Genomic DNA, 26,713 nt, shown 5'->3' with positions numbered 1-26,713 from the left:
ATCAGATACCATATTTATGTATATATAAAACAATTAAATACAATAATAATAATAATAATAATAATAATAATAATAATAATAATAATAATAATAAGATAATAGAGTCATTATAACGTATACATAAGACGATTAAATATAATAATAATAATATGGCAATTAAGTCATTACAATATATACATAAAACGATTAAATATAATAATAATAAAAATTAATATGAAATAAAAGAAAAAGAAATATAATCTGATAGGAAAGATGATCGACATGATGATATATGATTTTATTTTTTATATCGATGTACATTTGTTATATAGATATATAAATATATAGTGTGAAGGAGTATCGAAGATTTACCAAAAGAGATATCGAATGTTTTCAAATATGAAAGAAAATCGTAAGTTCAACGTTAATCCGATACCCGGTTCGTCTTTCGAACGGGCACCCTTTCGAAGAGAACATTCTGCGAAGGAGAAAGAGAAAGAGAAAGAGAAAGAGAAAGAGAAAGAGAAAGAGAAAGAGAAAGAAAAAGAGACAAAGACAGAGACAGAGACAGAGAGAGAAAGAGAGAAAGAGAGAACATTGACTAACAGGTGGCCTCCATCGGCCGTTAACAACGTCTTCCCGAGAAAAGAACAGCGAAACCAAGGGAAGAAGGAACAAGGTTGGTGGTGATGGTGGTGATGGTGGATAGAGGGTGATGGTGGAGGAGGAAGAAGAGAAGGAGGACGAGAATGAGGAGGAGGAGGAGGAGGAGAAGGAGGAGGAGGAGAAGGAGGAGGAGGAGGAGGAGGGTGGACGAAGGAGAAAGGTAGAACGCAAGGTAGGCTCACAAAGGGGACAGATAAATGTGATGGAAGAAGGAGAGAAAAGTTTCTGCTTGCCACCTGACGGCCTCGTGCCGTAATCCGAGACCATTTTCGAAGATTCGGTTTCTCATATTTTGGATATTATGTCGTAGGCGACTACCTACCTGATCATTATCTTTCCAGTTAATCGAACCGTTATATATTATACTTAAACTTATACATAATCAACGCGAATATTATCGGAACTTTATTAAGACCTCGGAAGATTTTTCATCTCGAATTTAATAGATATCTTCTTAAAAATAAAGTAATAAATAATAAGAAAGATTTTTATGGATCTTTTTTTATCGTGAAATTGCGAGAATATCGGGAATTGCATTCCTTTCTTAATAATTTGCTTTTATAGAAGGATAGATAAGAAAGGAAGAGGAGGAGGAGGAAGAAGAAAAAGAAAAAGAAGCTGAAGAAATATTTCTTACATCTCGTTTCTTCTCGAATGAATCCAATGAATTCTCGCGAAGAGCGTTAACACGACTATCTTTTGAAACGAGATAAATAGATAGAGATAGAGAGAGAGAGAGGGAGAGAGAGAGAGAGAGAGATGGTAAACCGTTCAAACATTATCCGTCATTATCCGTCATTCGGCAATTTGCAAATGAGATCGTAAAACGATAATCTCCTGGGAGTTAGCTTCTCTCCTTACTTTCCTTAACAGACCCAAGTAGGAGATTAGAGAAGCGTTTTGCTTCGTAGCAAACCGGTAATTTCGCGAGATATTTTCGAAGCTTCTATATCCGGTTTACGGGATATGTGCGACAGTTTCTCAAGCGGGGAAAATGCTTTTCCCTTCGTGGTGAATCACGAGCGAATAGAGATGAACGAGAAACTAGAGATGGAGAGAATAATCGTAAAACAAAAGTGGCCTTAGTAAAAGATAAACTGTTTTCTCGCGAAATTCTTGTACGTATATTGTATGTGTATCCGAGTATGTCTCGGAATGATAACGATATTCTTTGAAAATTATTTGTATAAAATTTTTATCATGGAAATCGATCATAAATTATTATTATTATTATTATTACATTTTAATTATTATTGTTAAATTATTATTATATATTAATTATATATAATTATCATCGAAGCCATATTGTCTTTGTCGATTTAATAATAGAACGATCGACAATAATTATTATTTTGATACATCAAACATATATCTCAGAAAAAGAAAAAACTAAAAGAAGAGAAAAAAAAGAAGTTTATAAACTTGATGATTGATTGAAGTTTATATCTATCCGTGATAGAAAAAAGTCGCCACGCCTTGAGAAAACATACGACAAAATGTAAAAATAGAAATTGCTATAAAAAAGATTGTAGTCGGTCATTCTTACTGATTGATAAGTAAATCTAGTGTTAATTGGCGTCCTCGAAACTATGCAAATCTTCTCTCTCGGCATAATTTTTTTTTTTTATTAATTATTCCTCGATCTCAACTTAAAAAAAAAATGATTAAAAAAAAAAAAAAAAGAGAAAAAGAATAAAGAAAAGAACACTTGAAAGAAGCTGCGAATATAGTATAGAATATCTTTTGATCGGTCTACTTCCTTAACGATTTTCCTGATAAAATTCAAGTTCTACTTACGCTACGATAAGATACTTTCTTTTATTCGAAATCCACAGATTCGTATTATTGTTTCTTTTGGAATATTATGAAGGACTAGTAATAAGTTCTGGATACTGTTATCGATCACGTAGTAGTAGGAGAAGAAAAATGTAAAAAAGAAATGTAAAAAGGAAGTTGTAAAAGGAAACAGAAGGTACTTTTCATTGGTGGCCGCTCATCGGTCACTTTTAACGGTCCACGTAAACGACGTTTCTTATGTCTTCTCGAATTTTAAATTCTACGGAGGAATTCCTAGCCGGTTGTCGAAGAGTTGGATGAGCACCCCCGATGGCCAAATGCATAATTCATAGCTCACTTACGATTCACTCCGTCGGATCCCCTTCCACGAATCTGCCTTTATTCTCTCTCTCTCTCTCTCTCTCTCTCTCTCTCTCTCTCTCTCTTTCTCTCTCTCTCTCTCTCTCATACTCTACCTCGCTTCCCAGTTACTTTTGTTATTAGAGGAAACTTTATACTTCGTTATTTATGTGATGATTATACCGCGGCAACTTCACTCGTGACGAAACCACCACCTCCACCTCCCCCTCCCCCTCCTCCTCCTCCACTTCTTCCCTCTCTTTCTTCTCTCCCCTCCTTCTCTTTCCCTTCCTCCTTTTCCTCCTCCACCTCCTCCTCCTTCTCCACCTCCACCTCCACCTTCACCTCGACGACGACGAGAGTTAACAATTTCAATATTTGCTCGACTTTATGTTGCGAGTAATAATACACGCTCCGACGATGACAACACATACTGCGGCGAGATATCTTGATAACATCTCGGGCTCGTTCGATCGGCCACAAAATGAGCTAACGATGACGGCGAAAAGTAAGAATAAAGCTTTCCGTGATTAAAAAGTACGCCTCGGAATGGGGGTGAGTTGGTCGCATGGAAAATAGAACAAGTCTCGAAAAGTTTCGATTGCCATTCATAGAGCAGAGAGAGAGAGAGAGAGAAAGAGAAAGAGAGAGAGGCGAAAATATGATGAAAAGGAAGGGGGAAGAAAGATGACAGAATAAGAGAGAGAGAGAGAGAGAGAGGGAGAGAGAAATTATTCGCAGCTTATATTCATTGATTTTCGAAATTTCTAGGTGGTAGTAATGGGATAGGTAATTAGCGAAGTTTGCAGCCACGAGCGCATGCCTTCGAATAAAAGCAAATAAGGGAAACAGGGAAATCGTGTGTGGGATGGAGCACATGAAGAGGAGGAAGTATGAAGAGAGAGAGAAAGAGAGGAAGTTAGAAACAGAGAGAAAACGAGAATGAAGAGAGAAAAAGAAGGGGGAGAAGAGGAGAAAGAGAAAGAGAAAGAGAAAGAGAAAGAGAGAGAGAGAGAAAGAAGAGACGAGATGAGGTGAGGTGAGGCAGTCGGGCCGGAAAGAAAAATACAGTCGCAAATCAAACAGAAAACACATTTTCGCTCTTTTTATACCTCTTTCGCGTAAATATTTGTTCTGGAAATATACGTTCGTTTCGTTCCATTCCGTCTCTCGTCGTTCGGCCGTTCTGTTCTCACCGAATATATATTCACTCTCCCTCTCCTTCTGACCCTGTGCCACTTCCCCCTCGTATCCTCCTCTTCAGCTTGGAGGCTCCCTTCCAACGAGCCAACCCGCGCACCCTCTTCTATATTCTCTCTCTTTCTCTCTCTCTCTCTCTCGCTTGCTGCACCCCAACCCACCGACTTTCTTCAACCCGCCGAGCAATCAATTCCAAACTCAAATGAAATACTCCGTTGAAATACGAGACTCCCCTGTCTACTTCGTCTGCTACAACCGCCTCAAAATGGTCGCATGTGAGCGAACGTTCAGCGATCGTTTAAGAAGATCGTACCTTTCGGCGTACCTTATTTTGCGTCGTTATTCTCGTTAATTTCTTCTCTGCATGCATACGTACATATACGTGTACATATATACAAAAATGAATACATACGTACATATATATATATATATAGATAAATTGTTACATATGTACGTAAGTACGTAAGTACGTAAGTACAATTAAATCTTCAATCTCGAATCTAAATCAAATTCAAGACGATTCACGTAACGCAAGATGATGTAATTCCTTCGAAGAGAAGGCACAGCGGGGATTCTATCTATTAACAAGGGAGTACTACCAACTCGTTAATTAATTGGAAAACTTCGTAGAACATCGTCGGTAAACTCGTAAAGGATTCGTATTTCTCTCTCTCTCTCTCTCTTAGCGTATATACCTACATATCTACGTATGTATGTACGTATGAATATATGTACTTTATATATATATATATATATACACATAAAAATGTTACGGTAACTTCAGTATTACGTTATTCCACGTTGAATTCCATACTGATTCTTTTTCCTTCTATTTTTCTTTTTTTTTTTTTTTTATTTTTTCCACCGCCCCACACCCCGCCCCGTATAAAAGAACCAATACAATTTCTACAGATATTAAACTGGCATTGCTATAGAAAAGCTGAAATAGTATTTTATCCATTTCCGTTTTGCGCCGCGCTTGCATTATATACACTTTCCCCCCGGTTTAGTCTGTGCCAGCAGCCAGACCCGTGCGAGTTCGTGTTTGTTTGAAAAATACCACCGGTGTACTTCAATATTTTTAACCGAAATTGAAATGACGATGAACGCGGTATTTTTATAAAGTTCCTTTGCTCGAAAAAGCCCCATTGGTGAGGGACGGAGGCAGATGGGAAAGAGGGAGGGATAGGACAGAGAGATGCAAAGGGGGAGGGAGTACCACGGAGGGGAAGTCGGGAAATATTTCCTCTTTCTCCTGTCGATTTCTGTAATATAGAAATATATTGCAATAAAGGGATACCAAGGGACGTATTAAAAAATACTTTTTTAAATATAACTGAATCACGTTTCGTTCTTCATTTGTGCTTTCTATTATTAATCGAGTCTCTATAATAAGCATACGTATATACATAGGTACATATGTCGTATTACAGCTGAAAATAATTTTGACGTTGGCACAGATATGACATAGCAAACATACGAGGAAGGTTGAAATTCAAAGTGTTTACAATGATAACAGATACGCATATATATATATATATATATATATATATATATATATATATATATATATATGAGATCAGAGCAGCGTTAATAGACATATTTGATTCGACCTATTTGTACTCGAGCGATATGACGATTTTTTTGAATGTTAGATTTTCATTGGAGAGGAAAAGAAAAGAGAAAAAGAAAGAAATAGTGAAAAAGAAAATTACGACGTTGATTATATTTCGCAGAGTTAACAAATGCAATCCGTGAATTCTCTTAAAATTAAAAAGTATATAAAACGTTAATCGAAAAATGTCCGTGTTTGTTTTAACAATGAGAGCGCGAACGAGGCGCGTTTGAAGTCTCAAAATGATTTCCCGCAAGGAACGATCTATGTATGTATGTAAGAAAAACGAAGAAGTAAGGATATGAAAAATAGTACCTCTCTTCCGCGGAATATCGCGACTAGAGCGACTCGGTGAAGACGTAGAGAGAAAAAAGGGGAAGGGAAGGGTGGTTGGGAGGACAGAGCGGGGCTCTCCTCCCCGGTCTCATTTTAAAGTTTCAAAGGAAAAAAGCTAGAAATACTTTAACTGGAAATGAAATTTCGAAAGGGTGGAAGGAGGTGGAAACGGAGAGATTCCTCCTCCTCTCCCCTCCCTACCAGCCTTTTCCCTCACTTGAAAAATGTGTAATACGAGCTTATACTCAGACTTCCCTCTCTCCTAACTTCAGTCCCTGGAATCTCGCGACCCCCCTCCTCCACCTCCTCTTTCTCCTCCTCCTACTCCTCATCCTTCTCTTTCTCTTTCTCTTTCTCTTCATCTCCCACACCCTCGCTCTTACCCTCACCAGCACCCATACCCACCCCCGAACCTCATACCTCTTCAATGTACATTCGAGTTCCGCTGCTCGGATGGCTGAGCAGACATATTGAAAGCGCACGTAGACAATGGTAGGAAGCTTTTGTGTTTCTTGCTGTGCATGCCCTTACGAATATTAAACGACTTCCGTCAACCTGCCGGAAGCATTTTGGGATTTTTCAAATCGAGGTCGCGCGTGATTCGCAACGATGAGATGACTGCTCCTCCCTCCTCTCGGGAATGCGAAGCAGATTATATCAAAATATCTATTAACGTCGTAAACTCGTACTCTTCTCTAACGTAGCTAATTCCTCGATAGAATAATCGAGAGTAAAAAATAATAAAAAAAAAAAAAAAAGACGTAATCGTTACAAGATATCGTTATTATTTATTACCGTACCTGTGCCGTTATCAGGACTTTCACTGAAACAAAATATTTTCATCCTCTGTGCCTATCAATATGTATCAAGGCTGCGAAAATGTCTGTAAGGGGATTCAGTGAAACATGCGTTTCATCTTGAAGAGTTCGTGAAATCATGTAAAGGGCAATAATAGAAATCTAGCGAAAACCCGTATATCTTCCTGCGTCCATCTATGTAGAGGATTGTTTATTTTTAATTGCCCAATAGCTTCGTCATTTTTCGAATGATATCCCAATGTTTCACGCAATTTCTTTTCTTCCGTTCCGACTAATAAGATTTCTAATTGCGGTTTTACTGTATTTAATTTCTTTATATCATTGGAAAGATCGCTTTCTAACATGTAGATATTTAGATTATATCTGAAAACGAGATAAATCTCAGTGTAATTGTTAAATATTAATAGATCAAAAAAGATGAAAAAGAAAGAAAGAAAGGAAGCAAAAAATTATGTTGTACCTTTTTACGATATCTTCGATTAATTGTTTGTCATTTTGTGGAGACAATTTTGCACAAATAATTTGTAATTTATTGTCTACATCTAATATTGTGTTAGCCAAATAAGCAAAATATATGACTATCTGTGATTCTGTGCTACCATCAAAGTAAATTACTATTTTCTCAGGTTGATGATGATAAAATTTCCTAAAATAGTCAAATGAGATACTGTCGAATAAAAAATTATTATAATCGTATTATAAAAATCAATATAAAGATGTTTTACATCAAACATTCCAAAGTCTCTTCATATACATAAGATTCTTCACATTTCTGAAGAAAGTTTTTATATTTTGTAAGACTATCAATATGTGGATTATTATCGTTTTGCACCAACAAATCTGATCCTATAAGACTGCAAAGTTGTTGTTTTGCTTTTTCCGTTTCTTCAATGTTGTCACTTTCTATGGTAATGAATGCTTTGTAGTAGCTAGGAATAATTTATAATGAAAATTTATTTGATAAAAAAAAATTAAATTAGTTAGAAAAAGTTTTCTTTACCTATTGTTGTTTACAGGATAGGAACCAAATGAAACATTTGGAAATTTGTTTGAAAGGATTGTTAAGGTATTTGCAAATAATTCCTCTTTTGCGTTTAAATATATTTCATCCTTTGCAAAAGACTTATTTGTTAAAAATAATTGCTGAAGAAATGCATTATGTTAATTTCTAATAAATATTGTTGAAAATATTTGAAAAGAGTTTTTACAAACGTTACCTTGCATAAAATTCCAAAAGATTTTTCAAAGAATATTGGCGACCCAGGAAATATATATACGTTCTCTAATGTTATACACGGATATCTTAGATTGTCTTCTTTTCCAAATATTAAAGAAGCTTTTGTTGGTATCTAAGAAACAATCATGTACATAAGAAAAGTTTTTCATCGTAACAATTACAGATTAAAATTTGTGCAAATATAAGTAATATAGTGAATATACATACATAAGCCATTTTATAATTAGGTGATGTTGGATTTTTTACATCAAATTTATCTTTTATAATCTCTACAAGTCTTGAATGATAATGCAACGAATCATCGAAAGCTTTTGCGAGACCTAAAAAATCCCTAACATTTTATTCATTATTTGTTACTTGGAAATATACTTTCTTCTCTCTCGATCATTTACCTTCGTATGTAACATCATCGTGTGTTGGTCCTATACCACCTGATGTAATAACATGAGTATAGTTTTTAGAGAACTTTTTTATTTCTTTTTTTATTTCCTCTACATCGTCGCTTATAACTGATATCTTCAAAAATATATACAAATATAACATTAAATATTAAATTTTTAAAAATGATGTTGGATTATATAATTATTTAAAATTTACTCTATTCATAAAAAAAAAATCAAAAAATATACTAACTTTTTGTACTTTAACACCACATTTGTATAATAAATCACAAGCATAATGAGAATTTGTATCCTTTACACGTGCCTTCAGTATTTCATTTCCAATGACTAAAAGTAATAAATACTGAATGTTATTGTCTTAAAAAGATAAAATAAATTTTAATAAAACTCACTAATAAGACCAGCTGAAGGATGTTCAATATTATCATGTATCCAACTTCGTAATAAGTATTGGTAGGATTTAGTAGAATTCCGGAGAGTGTGCTGACGTATATGAAACATTATACACTTCAAATTATTTTCTTCTATAGAAATGATCACTGTATATCTATATACATATAATTATAAAATCTCATTTATATTTTAATAAAGCAAACGATTTGACAGATTGCATAGCCTATACGAGGTAACGTATCAAATAGCACATAATATATTATTTTATTTCTTTCTTGTTTAGAATTCTTCTCTGATAGATAAAATAATCGACACTTATATATATCACAGTTAGATTGATCTGTACAAAGAATAAATCGCGAGAGACTTAAAAATAAATAAAAGCATTTCATCGAAGAATGTTTCCTGCGCAGAATAATTTTGTCTATACTTATTTCGATAATCGAAAGCATTGATTTCGATAATCAATCTCGATTGTAGATTCAACCAAAGCTACAACACGAGTAATCGTAATACAGTGAAACAAAGTAGACATTTTATATTGTACGAAATTTCCTTGAAATTGGCAACAATAATGGCTAGTACGGTGTTAAAAAATGCAGGTATTCATTCTCCGAAACAATTATACAAGTTTTTGTTACGGGAATGTAATAAACTTCCAAAAGGTGCAGACGAATTTTATAAACATTCTATCAAACAAGTAAGTTCGTGCGTGTAACGATAAAGTCCTAAACACAACAAAAAAAGTTAATAATAATAATGCCGAGTAGTTTGTCGCGTGTTCGTAACAACATAACCTTACATCTTTTACACATGACTTTACCACAGTTTGGTTAGCGCGTTATTCATTAGTAAAATATATTTTATGTTAATTCAAATTTACATCATTCTACAGAGCTTTAAACAACACACTATTGAGCCTGATCCAGAACGTGTTAAAATGATTATGGAAAAAGCCTTCTCTGATGCTAAATGGATTTTACAAAAGGTATTTTTAATGCACAGATCTTAATACAAACAAGCAAATATATATATATCAATGTAATTTACTATATTATTTTTCTTTTCTTTTTTTTTTTCTTTTTTTTTTTTTTTTTGATACCCACAGTACAACAAAGAAATAGGAAAATAAAAAGTGTATAAGTAAAAAAAAAAAAAAAATAAGATACTTTTTAAAATGAATTTTGAATCAATAATATCTGAAGATAGTGGCAGAGCCGTTTCACAATTTTGGAAAGCCATAGATATCTTATTAAATAATCCGCATACTATTAATCGTAGAATTTTAGCATGCCAAAGAATACTTATAGCGCAATTGAAACGTAACGAAGAAGTATATTCCTATGTCAAAGAAATACAATCTTTGTCTATAAAGAATGATGTTTGTAAAGATATTAATATCTTGATCAACATATTAAAAATAAATGAATATTGTAATATAATTGATTCCGTAAATCTTGAAAACTGCAGTGATAATATATTTTTGTATGTGAATGAGTTATTGCCTCGTAATTCGCAATTATTTTGTTCAACGTTAGAATTTACATTTATTGATAGAAAAGAGAATTATATTTTGTGCCTTCAAAAAAGTAGTTGTAAAGATTTAAACGTTCTAAATAATAAAGATAAACTTTCATTAGGTACGCATATAATTTACAAAATACATTATGAAAAAGAAGGGATCATTTCTATGTGTATACAGAAAATAGATGATATAAATTCTCATAAAAGTATTATTTGGCTCAAAGAAAAATTATTTCCCCGTTTAATAATGTGGATAAAAAATGAACCTGTTAAAAACAGTTTTATTATCAATTCTTTATCTCTTGTGTCGCATGAGAAATATGCAAAACTATATAATGAACTGAAAATAAAATATGGTACTACTATGGTCAAAACATGGCCTGAAAATACTGATCCGTCAAAATTTGTTTATGAAGATATTTCTATTGCAACTTATTTAATTTTATTATGGGAAAATGAAAGAAATGAAAATGGCACCAAAAAATTCCAATCATTTTTGGATCTTGGTTGTGGTAATGGTTTACTTGTGCATATTTTATCAAGCGAGGGATATCCAGGATTAGGAATAGATTTGCGAAAAAGAAAAATCTGGGATCATTTTCCAAAAACTACTCGTTTGGAAGTACGTATATAATTCTTAATTATACTAAGGGTCATTACCTATCTACTATATAATTTTATTAATATCTATAGGTTCAAACAATTGTTCCATCAGCTTCCTCATTATTTCCTGAAATAGATTGGCTCATTGGAAATCATTCTGATGAACTTACACCATGGATTCCAGTTATTGCTGCACGCAGTTCGTATAATTGTCGTTTTTTTTTATTACCATGTTGTGCTTATGAATTTGATGGTAAAAAATATCAAAGACAAAGTGCATCCAAAAGCCAATATTCCGAATATATTTCATATGTCAAAAATATATCCGAGATATGTGGCTTTGATACCCAAATCGATAAATTAAGAATACCATCAACAAAAAGAATTTGTTTAATTGGTTGCAAGAGAAATTATTCAAAGGAAGATACTCTTTCGCAGGATAAACGTATTCAAGAATTAATAAATATAAAGTCATCATCATTAGAAGGTGTAATTGAAACAGATAATAATGAACACTTATCTAATTCATGGTCTGATAATTTTAAACCAAGAAATCCTATAGAACAAGTACGAAATTGCACTCAATTAAACAAAACTTTAATATCTGATATCATTAAAATAGTTTCGTCGCAATTATTGTGTACATATCACCCAATAAATCTGCAAGAAAAATCTAATAAAATTTGGAATGCAGGTGGTCAAATTGATTTAAAAGATATTGTAAAATTAATACCCTCAGAAATGTTGAAACAGTTAAGAAATGAATGTGGAGGTATTCAAACATTACTAAAAAATAATGGTCACATATTTTCTGTAATTCAAGGAAGAGTACAGTTTAGAATACCTGGAATTACACCTATTAATGTTAAAAAAAAACGAAAAACTAATGCTACACATCCAGTAAAAGTAAAACCTTGTTGGTTTCATGAAAATCATCCTGATGGTTGTCCAAACATTGCAGTTAAATGCAATTTTAAACATTAATTTTATTTGTTCATTGATCGTTTATGCCTCAAAAATTTTCCACACATAAATGCTAATTTTAATTCTATAATGACATATTTTATTACAAACAGTAGTAACTTATGTACAAGTTATATTTTTATGTATCAAATAAAGATAATACAACTTATCAAAGAAAGTTTCTTGTATCTTAGTAATACCAGATAGGTTTAGAGTTAGAACACTTAGAATAATAACTGACTCTCAATATAATATAAAGGATTCTATTAAACCACAGAATATAACTTTACTATTTTAGTGTTATCAATGTACACGATATATACATCACAGAGTTTTAAAAAATTTCTCAATGCAAAGACACAGAGAGATCAGTCTAATATTTTTTTTTCTTTTTCTTTTTCTTTCTTTTTTTTCTTTTTTTTTTCTTTTTTTTTTCTTTTTCTTTCCTTTTTTATTTGTTAAATCTTTCATGATAAGAGCAGTGAAAAGTAATATGTCCGACTTCTCGGACAGTATTGAGGATTTTAAGCGTATTTAGCATTTAAAAATGTTAGTCTATATTAAAAATTATTTTACAAACTGGACAAAGGCAATATCATCTAAACTTAGAATCTTTGTTTCACCTATATTATTTTGTATTAGTTTAGCACTTAAAACTTGTTGACTTGTTTTCAACTTTTTAGCACTGATAAGATCCAATCGATGAACACGTCTTAAGTGTGTTCGTAAATTTCCTCTTTGAGAAAAAGTAAATTCGCAGCATGGACAAGCGTGTGGTCGATCACCTGTATGATGTTTTTGATGCATTTGTAATGTTGCCTTTTGAGCAAATGATTTGGTACATAATTCGCACTTAAATGGACGTTCACCTGTGTGAATTCGTTTATGTCTTTCTACTTGATATGGCTTCATAAACGTTTTCCCACAAATATCACATGCTCTCTGTTTTGATGAATTGCTCTTATTTGTTTGCTTCTTTATTGTTTCTTCTGTTTTAATTGTTGCAGGATTTGTATATTCTAACTGTGTAATACTTATATCAGTATTCGGCTCTGTTGAAACATGGGTAGTTGGAAGGGCTGTCCTTGTTGATGTTTCATTTGTAATAACGACGTGTTTAGTACCTGTGTCAATATAAGATTCCTGTATAGGTGCACCATTAACGAATTCTGATAATTTAGTCTCATTCTGTATAATATTTGCATCAGAAATAGGTACTAGTGGTGGTGGTGGTGGCGGTGCTGGTGTTGTTGGTGCTGCTGCTGGTGCTGCTGCTGCTGTTGTTACTGTTGGTGGCGAGGTATCATCCGTTTGAATAGTAACAAATCCATTTGCTAATAAGAAATGCAAATTTGCTACTAATTGATTATTCTCATTTAATGACACAATTGAATTATTATTCAATATCATTGTATCGCTATTCAAATTAATCTGATTGACTAAATTATTAGTGTCAATGCTGATTGCGTCAAGGTTTGAGTAATCAACATTTGACGATGTAGATACATCATTATCAGTTGTTACTAAATGCACTACACTTTCAACCGATTTTTCTAAATCAAGGCTTGCTTCAGCTACAGCAGAAACTTTCATGTGCTTTTGTTTTCGCTTAGTGATACCTTTGTGCTGTCTCACATGTTTCAATAAATGTACTTTTCTATGACCTGAAGTTCGAAATCTTAAATCACAAATCTGACATCTAAATGGTTTAGAACCTAAACAAAAATTATTGTAAAAAAATTATTTCAGATATCAGTAATTACTATTTTGTGTGTGTGTGGTGTGATCAACTACACATACGTACCAGTATGCAATCGCATATGAACTTTTAAACTACCCTTTGTAGCAAATAAACTATTGCAAACATGACAACAAAACGTCTTCTTGCCGCTATGAACTTTCATATGAGAATCCAATGTACACTTCACTGCAAAGCTTTTACTGCAATGATCGCACGTGTACGGTCGTTCACCGGTATGTGTCCGAATATGTCTTATAAGATCGCTTGGTTTGCGAAATGTTTTTGGACAGTACTTACATTTATTGATATACTGTTTTGTTTCTTTTTTTTCTACACTACCCTAGATCATAAATTCATTGAGCTATTTAATTCAGTTTCGATCTATACGTATAATAAATTTTCTTTTTACTTACATCTATTTGATCCATGATCTTTTTTTCTGCTACCGTGTCTAAAAGAACTTTTTCTGATACTGACGAATCAGTACCCATTTTATCATCTAAAGAAATCTTTTCATCCAATTTGATGGAGTTATTTGATAGAGTTTTACTATCAAAAGAAATTTTATTATTTGAAGTAGAATCAATGGAAAGACTTTTATTGATAGAAATATTTTCTTTCTGCGATTTGTCTGATTCTAATGAGCTTGCATTAAGATTATTATCATGCATTTTATTATGAGATCTCAATTGGGCTTTGCTAACAAAAACTTGTTGACAGATTGTACACTTCCATTGTCTATATTATTTTAAAAAGTCAATAGAATATAATTTATTATACATTCTTTAATAATGATGACAATGTGAAATAGATACTTACTCTTTATTTTTATGTAATTTTAAATGTCTGCTAAGTCCACCACTAGTACAAAATTTAAGAGAACATTCTGTACATTGGAAGCCTTTCGTTCCACGGTGAGTTTGTAAATGTTCCTGATGATACAAATTATCATATTTGTTACTAACTTGTTTTGCGACAAAAACTCGTACTAATTAGCCATAATTAATACAATATTTTCTACCTTTAATTCTTCTGTAGTAAAGCCTTGTTCACTGCATATATGACACTGAAGTAAAGAGTCACATTGAATGCTGCATCCATTAATATCCGCGTAAATGATGTTCGACGGGGAATGTAATTTTGAATGAGCATTTAATTGTAGTGTATCTTGAAAATTTTCGTTGTTTAAATCGCATCTGAAAAAAAAAAAAAATTATTATTCATCGAAAACATAATTATTGTACAAGTAATATTAATTAATGCAATTTACTTTAAATGTAAAGTATTATTTCCATGCTCGTGACATACGATGTTTTCTTGATGTCTTTTATTACAATCATTTATCATTTGTATTTCTGCACTGTTCGTTAGATTCATAATTTCGATATCCGTTGTATCTGTCGCATCCGCTTTAGCTATAACTTTCGGATATCTCGAACAAGACTGTGGCAGTTTTAAAGCATCAGATCCAGTTTGTTTGGAACCCAATATCATTAATTGTTTTGGTGTTTTAATATGATTGTCATTTGTATTATTTTCAATAGCGATAGTGCTTAGTTCTTGTCTCTCTTGTATAGATCTAGTTAAAATATTTGCCATATTTGCAGAATTTTCTGTATTCAGTCCAATGTCTATTTCGGTATCAGGTTGTAACGTAATCTGACTAATATCAAATGAATCAAATTGTGATGTGAACATTGTATTTGCGGATGACTCTAAATTTTTATTATTGTCATAAATAATATTTAATACAGGTTGTTCCCTTTGTTCAAGAGTATTTGTGTTTGCATCATCTATCGGTCTTGAGAGATTACTTCCCAAACCAAGATTCATTCCAATATTAAACAGTTGTTGATTGAAAGTTTCTTCTATCTCGCGTATACTTTCAGGCGTAAGCGATTGATCCCCTGTATAATTAGGAATTGTAATAGTGGCTGTTTCATCGGTATGTAAAGTTTGTGATGTCGCTAAATTATTTGTTTCTATCGTAGACAAATTTGTAGATAAATTTGAATTAATAACCGGTTGTGTTCTGTCCGTTGTTAAAAACGTTTTTTCTTTTTCCGTTATATTTTGAAATTGATCCGAAAAGGCTAATGCAAAATCAGGTGCCATTTGTGGTTGGAAAGATACTTCCATCTCCTCTGACAGTGCTATATTCTCTGGTAAAATAGTTCCCTTATCCTTATTCAATGTCTTTGGTACATCCTTAATTTGTTGTTGTTTCTTCTGTTGTTCTAATTGTCTTTGTGCAAGTTCATGTTTATGTATCTTCATATGTTTTCTGCAATTAACAGAAGTTTTGAATGTTTTATGACAATAAGGACACATGAATGGTCTTTTGTTACTGTGAGTCACCAAATGTCTCTTCATACTGCTCTGAGTAGAAAACTTAGTATTACATACAGTACAACTGTATGGTCTTGCATCATCGTGCGTATGCAAATGTGACTTAAGAACGCTATTAGATGTAAATCTTCTATCGCACTTGGTGCATTTGAAAGGACGTTCTCCAGTATGCCGACGATAGTGTTGTTTTAAATGACTAATTTTCCTAAATGCCGCATGACATACCCAACATTTGTGTGGTCTTGCAACATCTGCACTGTCATAAACATGTTTTTGTTTTGATTGTACATGCGCCACGCTGATCTTATTACCCGCATCGCTAATAACTAACGGTTCCTGTAAAACGATTTGTGGCACTAAACTTTCTGCTTCTGGCGAGAGATTTGATTTTCCTTTTGAATGACTTTTCATGTGACTTTTTAAAACAGCGCTAGAACTAAACGATTTATCACATAGAGTGCATTTGTGTGGCTTTGTATGTAATCTGTAACATGTGAAATATCCTTATTAATATCCTTATTTAATAATAATTTCTTGTTAACAATTATACGTGTTAATGATATAAATCAATATATAAATTACCTCGTATGAGTGGTAAGACTACTATGACACGCGAAAGTTTTATCGCACGAACCACAAGCATATTTCTTGGTACCGGTGTGAGTACGTTCGTGTGCAATCATCGTTGATTTTAACGCAAATGAGCGAAAGCAATAAGAACACTAAAATATATAATAAATATAGGAATATCAATGATGTAATAATTTTTATATATTGTAATTTTATTGGTGCGTAAAACTTCAACGTACGAAAAACTTACTTTAAATGGTTTTTCTTGAGTATGCACTCTTAAATGACGTATTAAATCCGATGGTTTTTTAAATTCTTTGTGACAGAAAGAGCATGCATACCATCGTATGTTTCCTATACATCGCTGCTTTATTGTTAAATATTTTCTGAAACAATAATCATATATAATATATGTACAACTATAATGATATTATATTGTAATATTAATGATTACAATATTAATACATATCTATATACAAGTAATAAAAATATTTGATCAAAAATTATACCTCATGGTACCGTCCGGTGCTCTATCCAATAACGTAACGTACGTCGTTTTTGCTTCTACTTTTTTCGAGTCTATTGTTTCTGCAATGAATAACGAAAAAAAAAAAAAAATGTATATATACGTATAAAAAGGAAAAATCAAAATACATTACTAACATATGCACACACTGACAAGATTATACATTATATACCATTAGAAGAACTTTTCTCTTTACTAGGCAATCCACTATTATTTAACGCTTCTTGTAAAATATCATTTCTATTTTCAGTCGTAGCTCCAGATTGAGTAGAATTTGCTACGTTAGCAATGCCAGATTCCAAGGATGCTAGCTGTGATATGACACTATCAACCGTAGCTCGCATATCAGCCTCTGTAGAACTTTCGCATTTTGATGTTTCCTAAAGAAAACACGAACATTTTTTTTTGTCTCACGTAATATGTATATATATATATATTTATATAGTACTTTAATTTATTATAATTTTTTAATTACTTCTGCCAAATTCGAATGCATTCTTTTCATATGACCATTAAGACTGCCAAGCTTTTTAAAAATACAAGGACAATAAGTACATCCATATATGGATTCTCCTTCTGGAGCACTGTGTACCCTCAAAATGTGTGCATTTAGGTTTCCTACAAATATTTATAAAGTACAAATATGCATACTAAAAAAAAAAAAAATTACATGTATGAGCCGATAATCGTAAAAGTGGTCTAAGTCGTATAAAAGTTTTTCGTTTCGAGATATTTTAATATTTGAGTTGGAATTATTTACAAATTATTTATTTATTATAACAAACAGTAAAATAATAGATATATTTATTCTTGAGAGGAAAATAATATTTTTATGCAATTTTAAAATGTTAAAAATAGCGTGTAAAAAGATATGTCTTTTAATATCTCAAATTACAGACCACATTTATAATTACTACCTCTCATATATATAATATTACCTTTTTGACTAAATCTAGCATTGCAAAGAGTACATATATGAGGTCTGATACCATCATGTTGCCACATATGAATTTGTAGAGAACCTTTCTGAGTAAATGCTCGACTACATACGGTACACTGTAAATATAATAAAATCGTTAATATATTTGCATCCTTCGGTTTGAAGGAGAAAAAAAAAAAAAAAAATCTCTAGACACGGAAAAACACGCTTACTTTAAAAGGCTTCTCTCCTGTATGAACTCTAATATGACGCATTAGCTGACTAGGTTTTTGAAACGACTTCAAACATATCGTACACTTATACATAATCTTATGTTTCGTTCCTTTTTTCGTCTGCTTGACTATCTTTGTCCGTAACTATACATAAAAAAAAAAAAACATACAAAAAATAAGGTAGATATTTTTATACTTTAAATACATTTTATCATTTGTTTTATAAATCATCGTTTTACCCAACTCACCTTATAATGCTCACGAATATGAAGTCTATATAAAGCAGGCTGAACAAATTGTTTATTGCAAAGCTTACACTTTCGCACTTCCTCCGTTAATGATTTTTCACCGTGTAACTTTAAGTGTGCATCCAGTTGAGCCTAAAAAAAAAGAAAGTAAAAAAAAGAAAAAGAAAAGAAATTAAAGAAGAAAAAGAAATTAAAAAGAAAAAGAAAAATAAAAAGAAATAATAAAAATAAAGAAAATAGAAAAAAAATATTGTTATTAACGTTTTGACAAAAGAGATTATACATCATATAATTCGCTAAATAATTAGAACGTTTTCTTCTAACGATAAATATAATGTAGGAAGATCCGATATCCTGTACCTTATAATACTGCGCACCGATTCCAAGAGCGAGATGAAAGACACGAGAGCAGATCAGTAGAAGAGCAAAATTGATGCAGTCCACGGCGAACGACATTATGAAGAAGATATACTTCTCCAGGATAAAACATATATAATATATATAAAAGACGAGAGTACGATTTATGAAAAGACGATTTTCATTTATAGATGCACGATGATTGTAAAAACAAAGAGTAATTTCGAAGGACACGATTATCACTTACGGCAGTAGTATACATAGATACGTATGTGTGTGTGTGTGTATATATATGTATATATATATATATAAATATAGCATATATATATATATATATATAAGTAGGTGAACACTATGAACACAATCGTAACAAAATCTGCAACTATTATTTATTGCATTCTCATTTAATGTTTATTATTTTTTAACTCTGTCTCTTTTTCTTCTCTCATTTATTTAAAAAAAAAAAAAAAAAGAAAGAAAGAGAGAAAAGAAAAATTTGTTCGTCCGTTTTTTTTTCTTTTTTAATAAAAAAAAATAAAGAAACGAATAATAATGAACACTGTAGAACACAAAACGTATATACGAAATACAAGAAAGTCTTCTTCAGAGATCATCGATCTCGATGATAGGAGTGGCTCTGTCCCGTATAAAAAAGTCGATGAACATCAGAGTTATCGCCCCCGCGTTAACTTCGACGCGTACTGTTCGACGATTGGAGTCCTCGACGAAGAAAATCTTTCTTTCTACTCCTTTTAATTTTTATACAGTGTTCGCTTCGCACCTCCTGCTGCTGCTGCTGCTGCTGCTGCTGCTGTTGCTGCTGCTGCTGCTGCATCCTTAAAGGAGGACGTTGCACTTCTTGCAAGCTATAGCACATTCGTGGGCTTCGTCTCAATATGTGAACACGGTAATCTCCCTTCTTCCTTTTTATCCTTCCTCTCCCTCTTTTTTTTCTCGTTTTTTCTTTTTTTCTTTCGTTGTAAAACAATATTTAACACACTTATCTTAATAAACAAATAATTAAATATCACGGACTCTTTATTCAAATGAATGACAAAAAGAAAGACAAAGAAACAAAATAAAAAATACAAAAGAAAATAAAAAAGAAACATGTATGGTAAGTATCGTTCGCGGTTGCTGAAGCCGCTCCGACAGAACAGCACGTCGTCGTAGAGAGACGGAAGTGAAGTTTACGAAATTGGTTTATGTTCGTCGTAATCGATATACTCGTCTCGTTTCTATACCGACTTCTAAATTTGAATCGGTATAGCAACTCGGTTAAAATGAGAAAGAAAATCTCTCTCTCTCTCTCTCTTTCTCTCTCTCTTTCTCTTTTTCTCCTTCCTTTTCTTCTTCCACTTCTAACTTGTACTCTTTTAACTTTCCTTTTTTTTCTTCATCTTCTTTTTCCTCAAAGAACCGAACGAACAAAATTGAATTTTTCTTCTCGACTAGATCGTCGTCAGAAAAGATGACGCTTATCTTTATCGCGTTCGCGGACGTAGCGAGGAAGTAGTATCCGATAGATCGCCCACCGTTTTTCAGGGAGACACTGATAAACATGATGATTTTCAAATCTGTTCGTGCCTTCGACGTCCGCGAGACGAAATTTTAAAAAGAGAAAGAGAGAGAGAGAGAGAGAGAGAGTGTTAGAGCTTTAGAAAATATACGTAACACAGTAGTACGAACATTTCACTGGAAGAACTACTATAAAACGAGATAATCAAGATCGCCTTCTCTTGATTCCGGTGACCAAAACGAGGACAAAGTGGACGCAAATTATAGTCAGGGATAATTGTCGTGTCAAGTGTCAAGCCGCCTCGTTTCGCCTATGCAAACGTTACCGCGAATAACGTGAATCTTCTCGTTCTATTCAGCTGAGATTTTTGATATCAGTTTTATCTTCCCTTCCATAATTCTCTTCTTATATATATATATATATTTTTTTATTTTCGGATAATAATCGAACCGACAATTACGAATTATGGTTTGTCGAAAATAAAAAAAAAAAAAAAAGAATAATAATAGTAAAAAATTTATTGCTTAACACGATCTAATTGTAGAAATTATTCAATAAAAAAACTTGTTTTTAATGTTTTACTTGGATCATCTTTCATAATTATTGGCTCAATCATCGACGAGATTAAAGCTCGAAGAAGAACTAGATCTAAAAATAGATTGAAGTAGCCAATGTGATGTACGATGCCTAGATCTCGTATATCTCTTAATTTGGAATAACAATGATAGGAAAGATAAGATGAAAGAGAAGAAAAAAAAATGCGCGCGCGTGTGTGTGTATCTGCTGTATGTATGTATATGTGAGCAAAGTGTTACACATGTCCAGTTATAACAAATACTCACGCTGTATCCTCGTTTTCACTTTGGCTTAATATGTATTCGAATCTCGAGTTTTTTCTTCTCTTTCCTTTTTTTTTTTTTCATTTACTTTTGCATCCAAAACTTTCGCTCATTTTATCCGTCCCGTTTTCATCGTTTCGATCGATCAATCAAAATGAAAAATAATAATAATAATAATAATAATAAAACAAAATAAAAATAAAAATTAAACATGACCGACATCGTAGTTAATCGCCGTTAATTACGTTTTATTTAATCGAATGAAGCATCGTTAACTATACGACCGAGAAATAAATATTATACGGAAGCAATAAAATACTGGGCTATCGCGAGCTCGCGATTATTCAAATTACCTATACACTTCTATTAGCTATTACCTATGTACTATATATATTGTGTTACCATCGATAAGGTAATTCGAGATCGTGAATCGAAAGTAACGATAACGAAAGTTACACGACCCCTTTGTTTTCCTTTGCTAATATTAATAACAAGGTACATTGCATACATATATACATATATACATATACATATATATATATATATATATATATCACAGCGACTTCGTTAAAACGTCATTGTCTTTACGATCGTATGGTTGACATCATCGCAATCATAGAAGGATGCGATAAGCGTATGATTTAACTTGCGAGTCCCTATGATTTACGTCATCGTTCTGTAAAATAAATAAATTCCTCGAATGTTTTTCTTATCGTCGACAATTCTCCGAGCGAATTTATTTTTCGAAGGACAACGTTAAAAAAAAAAAAAATGAAAAGAAAAAGAAAGCTACGCTATACAAGACGCAAGAACATAAAGAGGACTTCGAAAAAGTCCTTACAGGTCGCTGGACTTTCGCGAAGCGCTCGTTTGTATTACGTCAGCGAATATTTGGCGCGCGCGTGAGTCTCTCCTTCGATTTCTTCCTTGTCGTCCGTTCCTCTTAATTTTCTTTTTCTTTTTCTTTTTCTTTTTCTTCTTTTTTTCCTTTCATTTCTTCTCTTTTTACTTCTATTTTTTTTTTATTTTTCGCGAGGATGAAGAGAAGAGGACCGAAACCAGTTCTTGATTTTAACCGTTCCGTTATCAAATCGGTATATCTTGTGGTAAGGATTAAAAAATAAAATAAAAAATACAAAAAAAAAGAAGGAGAAGAAACGAGAGACAACAAGGACGACAAAAAATTAACGATGATTTATGAGAGCTATTTGAAAAGTTCTCGACTTTCTTTTCTTCCTTTTTCGTTCTCTTCCCTCTTTTTTCTTTCTTTCTTTTTTTTTTTTATTTTATTTTTAATATAAAAATTTAATTCTCGAAGTGAGACTTAAACGTCTTAAGGTAAAAAAGGAGGAAGAAATGAAGAAAGTCGTGAATTTTTCAAATGATCCTAGTATCTTTCAACGACGCGCGTACTTTCTATATTAAATAAAAAATAATGATAATGAAAAAGTAAAAAAAAAAAAAACAAAAAAAAACAAATAATAAAAAATTCACCATTACGATAAAGTCGGGGAAGAAGCATAAAAAAAAAATACGAGAGAGAGAGAGTAAAAAAAAAATGTAAAAAGAACAGTCAACATCGAGAAAAAAGATCAGTCGACCTGATCTTCCACTCTCTTCTCTCTCTCTCCTCTCTCTCTCTTTCTCTCTCTCCCTCTCTCTCAATATCCTCCACGTGCGCGCGCGTACATGAGAGCTTTTATCACGCCTTTCCCTCTCTCTTTCTCTTAGTATATTTATTCGTAAGCACGTTTCACACACACATTTTTCTTCTTGGTACCAACGACCCCTGGCTCTCTTCCGAGAAGCGATAGTCATGAATATAAAAAGGAGGACGATCCTCCTGAGAGTGACCTAAAGTCGATGTAAAAATTCAAATGACGAAAGATATCGATTGAGATTGAAGGATATAAAAAAAAAAATAAGTAAAATAAAAATTGTTTAAAAACTTCTTCAAAGAAAGACAGAGAGAAGGGGAAAAGAGAGAGAGAGAGAGAGAGAGAGAGAGAGAGAGAGAGAGAGAGAAAGATTTACCCTTAGAAAGGTAATTGATTTTTCGTTTATGTTTGTAGAGTTTACTTAAGCTGTTGACAGAGTCCTTTGAGGACCTCTTGACCAAGTTAAAAAAAAAAGATCTTGCGATCACTACAATTTATACGAATGAACGAACGAACATAAAACACATACGTGTTAGTGTTTTTACGTGTTCCTGAAACACATCACTTTTATTACACTAAATGATATCGTATTGGTAACAAAATATCTTGTTAATTACGACGGTATTCGTAAACGACCAAGTTATAAGAAAAAGAAAAAAATAAACAAGTTCAATTGTCGATGAGAAAGAATTATGAAAAAGAAGATATATATATATGTGTATATATATATATATATATATATATATATATATATGCATATATATATAAAATAATAAAAAAAATAAAAAAAAAAAATTGTTGAGACCTCGATCGATTTGAAACACGTGCGCGTCTCACGAGATCCAGATTCTGACTGACTGCCAGCACAACTATCGCTTCATCGTCGTCATCGTCATCGTCATCGTCGTCGTCGTCTCGTTCTCGTCGCTATCGATTCCATTTTATTTTTTTTTCCCCCTTTACTAATAGATACATAAAAGTTGAATACGTCCTTCATAAATAAAGTATAATTTTTTGACGTTACTGATATCATATCGATATTACCTATAAATATATATATATATATATATATATATTCTATATTTACTATTCTATATACTATTCTATATACTATATTCTCTTTCTTTCTCCTTTTCTCTCTATAACAAGACAAATTGTGCATCGCTTTAAAGCAACGCTTATGCTTCGATGCACTCTATGACAGTGCGTGCATGAACATATGCATATTGAATCGATCAGCCGTAAAACAAGACGGCAAAGAAATTAATGCAATTTATTTCTTCAATCGATAATATTATTAGATTAAAATATGAAAGTTAATAGCTTGTATATCTCTATAGTTTTGTTTCTTTAACTGTTTTCTCTTTTTATGAAGACGTAATCGCGAGAATTACGATTCTTCTTCAATTTTACATGATATCGAACATCTTAGCATTGGATCTTGGTGTCTTTGTTAATCTTTGGCTAGACTGTCGGAGCGATAAGAAAAGTGTCATATAGGTTCCTTTTGAAAAACGCTAAGTATGCAGATGCTCGTAGCATATGTATGCATGAGTGCAAGCTAATACGGTAGCACTTAGAATTTACGATACACGCAAGCCACGAGAGAGATCTATGAGATCATACGATTCAGTTGCGTAACACATGTGTGTAAGTTATATACCGCCCGCCGCCCACTTACAGTACTTTTACGGTCCATATCCCTATCACGGTCGCATGTGTTATAAAGACGCGGCAAACGCACATGCAAGTTCATCCTTGAATCAATGGCGTTTAACGACATTTGTTCATCGATTTTAATAATGGCAGGACGTCGATCGTGAAATACGATCCAAATATAAGGATGATCTAGCATGACACATTTCTATAATCATAAACTTTACATTTTTACTCTTTCATTTATAAAAGTGCTATAATTTTCGCAAATCAAAACTTTTTTCTTTTTTTTTTTTTTTTTTTACACGACTTCGCTTCTGATAAGGTCATTATGTTTTCTTAGCTACAATTTAATCTTGGTGGAATGAAGAGATAAGAATACAGAGGTCAAGGGGTTGACCTTACCTAAACCGAGTAAAAGTAGCTTTACTGTCGCGTTAATATGTCGAAAGATTTTGTTTATGAAGCATATACATTTATCGTATCCAGGAAAGATGATACTATGAAATTGGAATATAATCCATCGCGCGATTTGAAATTTTTAGATACTAATTATATAGCAATATACGTATTTTTTTGTTATATAAAAAGAATAATTAAAAGCTTACTTTCGTTGGAAAGGCATCTTCGCACTCCGTACAAAAAAGATTTTCTTCTTTCACATGCAACATCATGTGAGATTTTAAACTGGCCATTCTAGCAAATTTTCTACCACATTCAGGACATTTTGGTTCACCAGTATTATGCGTTGCCATGTGAAGCGTGAAATTCGTCTGTAATGATATTATACGAGGTTACTAGAGTGTATCTAAATATAGTCTGCTCTAATAAGAATTGTAAATACAAATTATATTTAATTTAAGTATAATAAAAATATTCATGATTTTATAAAAAGATTATAGTACGTATTAAAAACAAAATCAAATCTGTAATATATTAATAAATTTTGTTTGCACTCGTTATAAATTACCGGAATATTAAAGGATGCAGAACATTTTGGACAACGATGTGGTTTCTCTTCTGCATGCTGATCCATATGTTTCCGATATAGAGATTGTTTATCAAAGTCTTGCCCACAAACATTGCATTTCATATCGTCTATGCTCTATGTATATAGAAACATATACAGGTTTAGTTTAATTAATTTTATATTATATTAATACTAAATAATTTAAAATAACATACATGAGACAAGATGACTTCATTTTTCCTTGGTCTGCCAGGATTACGTTTAGTATTATTTTTCTGAATAGGAAATTGTGTTGTATGAAACTCGGGAGAAAAATGTTGTTCTTTGTTATTTATTGCTAAATCTGTTGGTGTAGGAACTATGGACTGTACACAACTTGGTACATCTTCCATAACAGTAGGAACTGCTTCTAATGTTTGTATTGGTAATATAGCACCTTGTTGAATTCCAGCAATGCCTTCTATACTTATTTGAAAAATAGGCTAAAAAAAATATAAAAACATTTATTTCTTAAATATTTCTATAATCAAATTGTAAATAATAACAAAATATTAAATGAACATACAGGATGCACAATCATATTTCCATCTATAGTCTTAACTAATGATGGTGAAATTATATTATTCTGCTGCATAAATGCTACAGGTGTTGACATAATTGCTAAGATACCATCTTCGTGTTCTGCAATAATTAAATTTCTATTTAATATTGATTACAAGAAATATAAATATTAAATTATTATTTAAACATAATACATCGATATAAGGAATACAAAATTCTTATTTATATATAAATTTCTACCTGCTACTGCTAAAAGAGTTCGACCATCTTCAGCAGTTATAAATCCTAATGGTAATGTATCGCCGGTAGATGATTCAGAAACTACAATTTGTTCTGTCAACATTTTGCTACTTATAAATGGACAAGTAATAAAGTAAAAAATATTTATCTATCTACATATCATGAAATACTATTTTGGGTTATGTGTGTTGAGTTTATTCATTCCTAATGAACTAATGAATAACAAAGTACATTGAACCTCTATAATTTTACACGTGTTGAGTTTTTGTCATTGACGTAATTTCATTAAGAACCACCACAATTTTTATCGTAATATTTTCATTGTATTTTTCTTTCTCCCGAAGAGCAAGTTAACCTCTAAATGAACGCTTTGAGATAATAATGACATAGATCGCCATGATATACGTGTCAAGAGTGTACGTCTACTTCAATCGGCAAAACAAAATTGATGTAGCA

At 32.3% G+C, this 26,713-nt stretch overlaps 3 protein-coding genes across 8 annotated transcripts; 1 reads left to right on the top strand and 2 right to left on the bottom strand.

The window, feature by feature from the left end:
* Window positions 1–2,846: 2,846 nt before the first annotated feature.
* On the bottom strand, window positions 2,847–9,645 carry LOC127064231 (FAD synthase-like). The gene is made up of 10 exons (XM_050994996.1): window positions 9,605–9,645; window positions 8,781–8,871; window positions 8,621–8,731; window positions 8,380–8,503; window positions 8,195–8,307; window positions 7,968–8,099; window positions 7,751–7,893; window positions 7,476–7,679; window positions 7,211–7,396; window positions 2,847–7,113 (listed from the first exon to the last, which is right to left on the bottom strand). Exons 1-10 carry the CDS (start codon window positions 9,628–9,630, stop codon window positions 6,867–6,869), a joined length of 1,377 nt encoding a protein of 458 aa, XP_050850953.1. The 5' UTR covers window positions 9,631–9,645; the 3' UTR covers window positions 2,847–6,866.
* LOC127064220 (probable tRNA (uracil-O(2)-)-methyltransferase) lies at window positions 9,433–11,892 on the top strand. Its single transcript, XM_050994942.1, has 4 exons — window positions 9,433–9,481; window positions 9,677–9,769; window positions 9,890–10,927; window positions 10,999–11,892. The coding sequence occupies exons 3-4, from the start codon at window positions 9,959–9,961 to the stop codon at window positions 11,890–11,892; spliced, it is 1,863 nt and encodes a 620-aa protein (XP_050850899.1). The 5' UTR covers window positions 9,433–9,481; window positions 9,677–9,769; window positions 9,890–9,958.
* Window positions 11,893–11,948: 56 nt separating this feature from the next.
* LOC127064205 (zinc finger protein 236-like) lies at window positions 11,949–26,612 on the bottom strand. Of its 6 annotated transcripts, XM_050994886.1 has the most exons (21): window positions 26,258–26,612; window positions 26,022–26,137; window positions 25,672–25,938; window positions 25,457–25,591; window positions 25,095–25,259; window positions 18,818–18,928; window positions 18,458–18,589; window positions 18,210–18,353; window positions 17,996–18,113; window positions 17,533–17,675; window positions 17,230–17,437; window positions 17,041–17,119; window positions 16,782–16,917; window positions 16,544–16,683; window positions 14,883–16,445; window positions 14,634–14,808; window positions 14,432–14,544; window positions 14,026–14,350; window positions 13,676–13,952; window positions 13,090–13,586; window positions 12,762–12,995 (listed from the first exon to the last, which is right to left on the bottom strand). In XM_050994886.1, exons 1-21 carry the CDS (start codon window positions 26,358–26,360, stop codon window positions 12,906–12,908), a joined length of 5,037 nt encoding a protein of 1,678 aa, XP_050850843.1. In that variant the 5' UTR covers window positions 26,361–26,612; the 3' UTR covers window positions 12,762–12,905. The 6 variants fall into 6 exon arrangements, with proteins under 6 accessions (XP_050850840.1, XP_050850842.1, XP_050850841.1 ...); XM_050994883.1 differs by having other exon boundaries at window positions 11,949–13,586; XM_050994885.1 differs by having other exon boundaries at window positions 11,949–13,586; window positions 14,026–14,161.
* Between the last annotated feature and the right edge of the window lie 101 nt (window positions 26,613–26,713).

The sequence above is a fragment of the Vespula vulgaris genome, chromosome 5, assembly GCF_905475345.1.
Source record: "Vespula vulgaris chromosome 5, iyVesVulg1.1, whole genome shotgun sequence".
NCBI classification, from domain to species: domain Eukaryota; kingdom Metazoa; phylum Arthropoda; class Insecta; order Hymenoptera; family Vespidae; genus Vespula; species Vespula vulgaris.
This window is presented reverse-complemented; position numbering and strand designations above follow the sequence as displayed.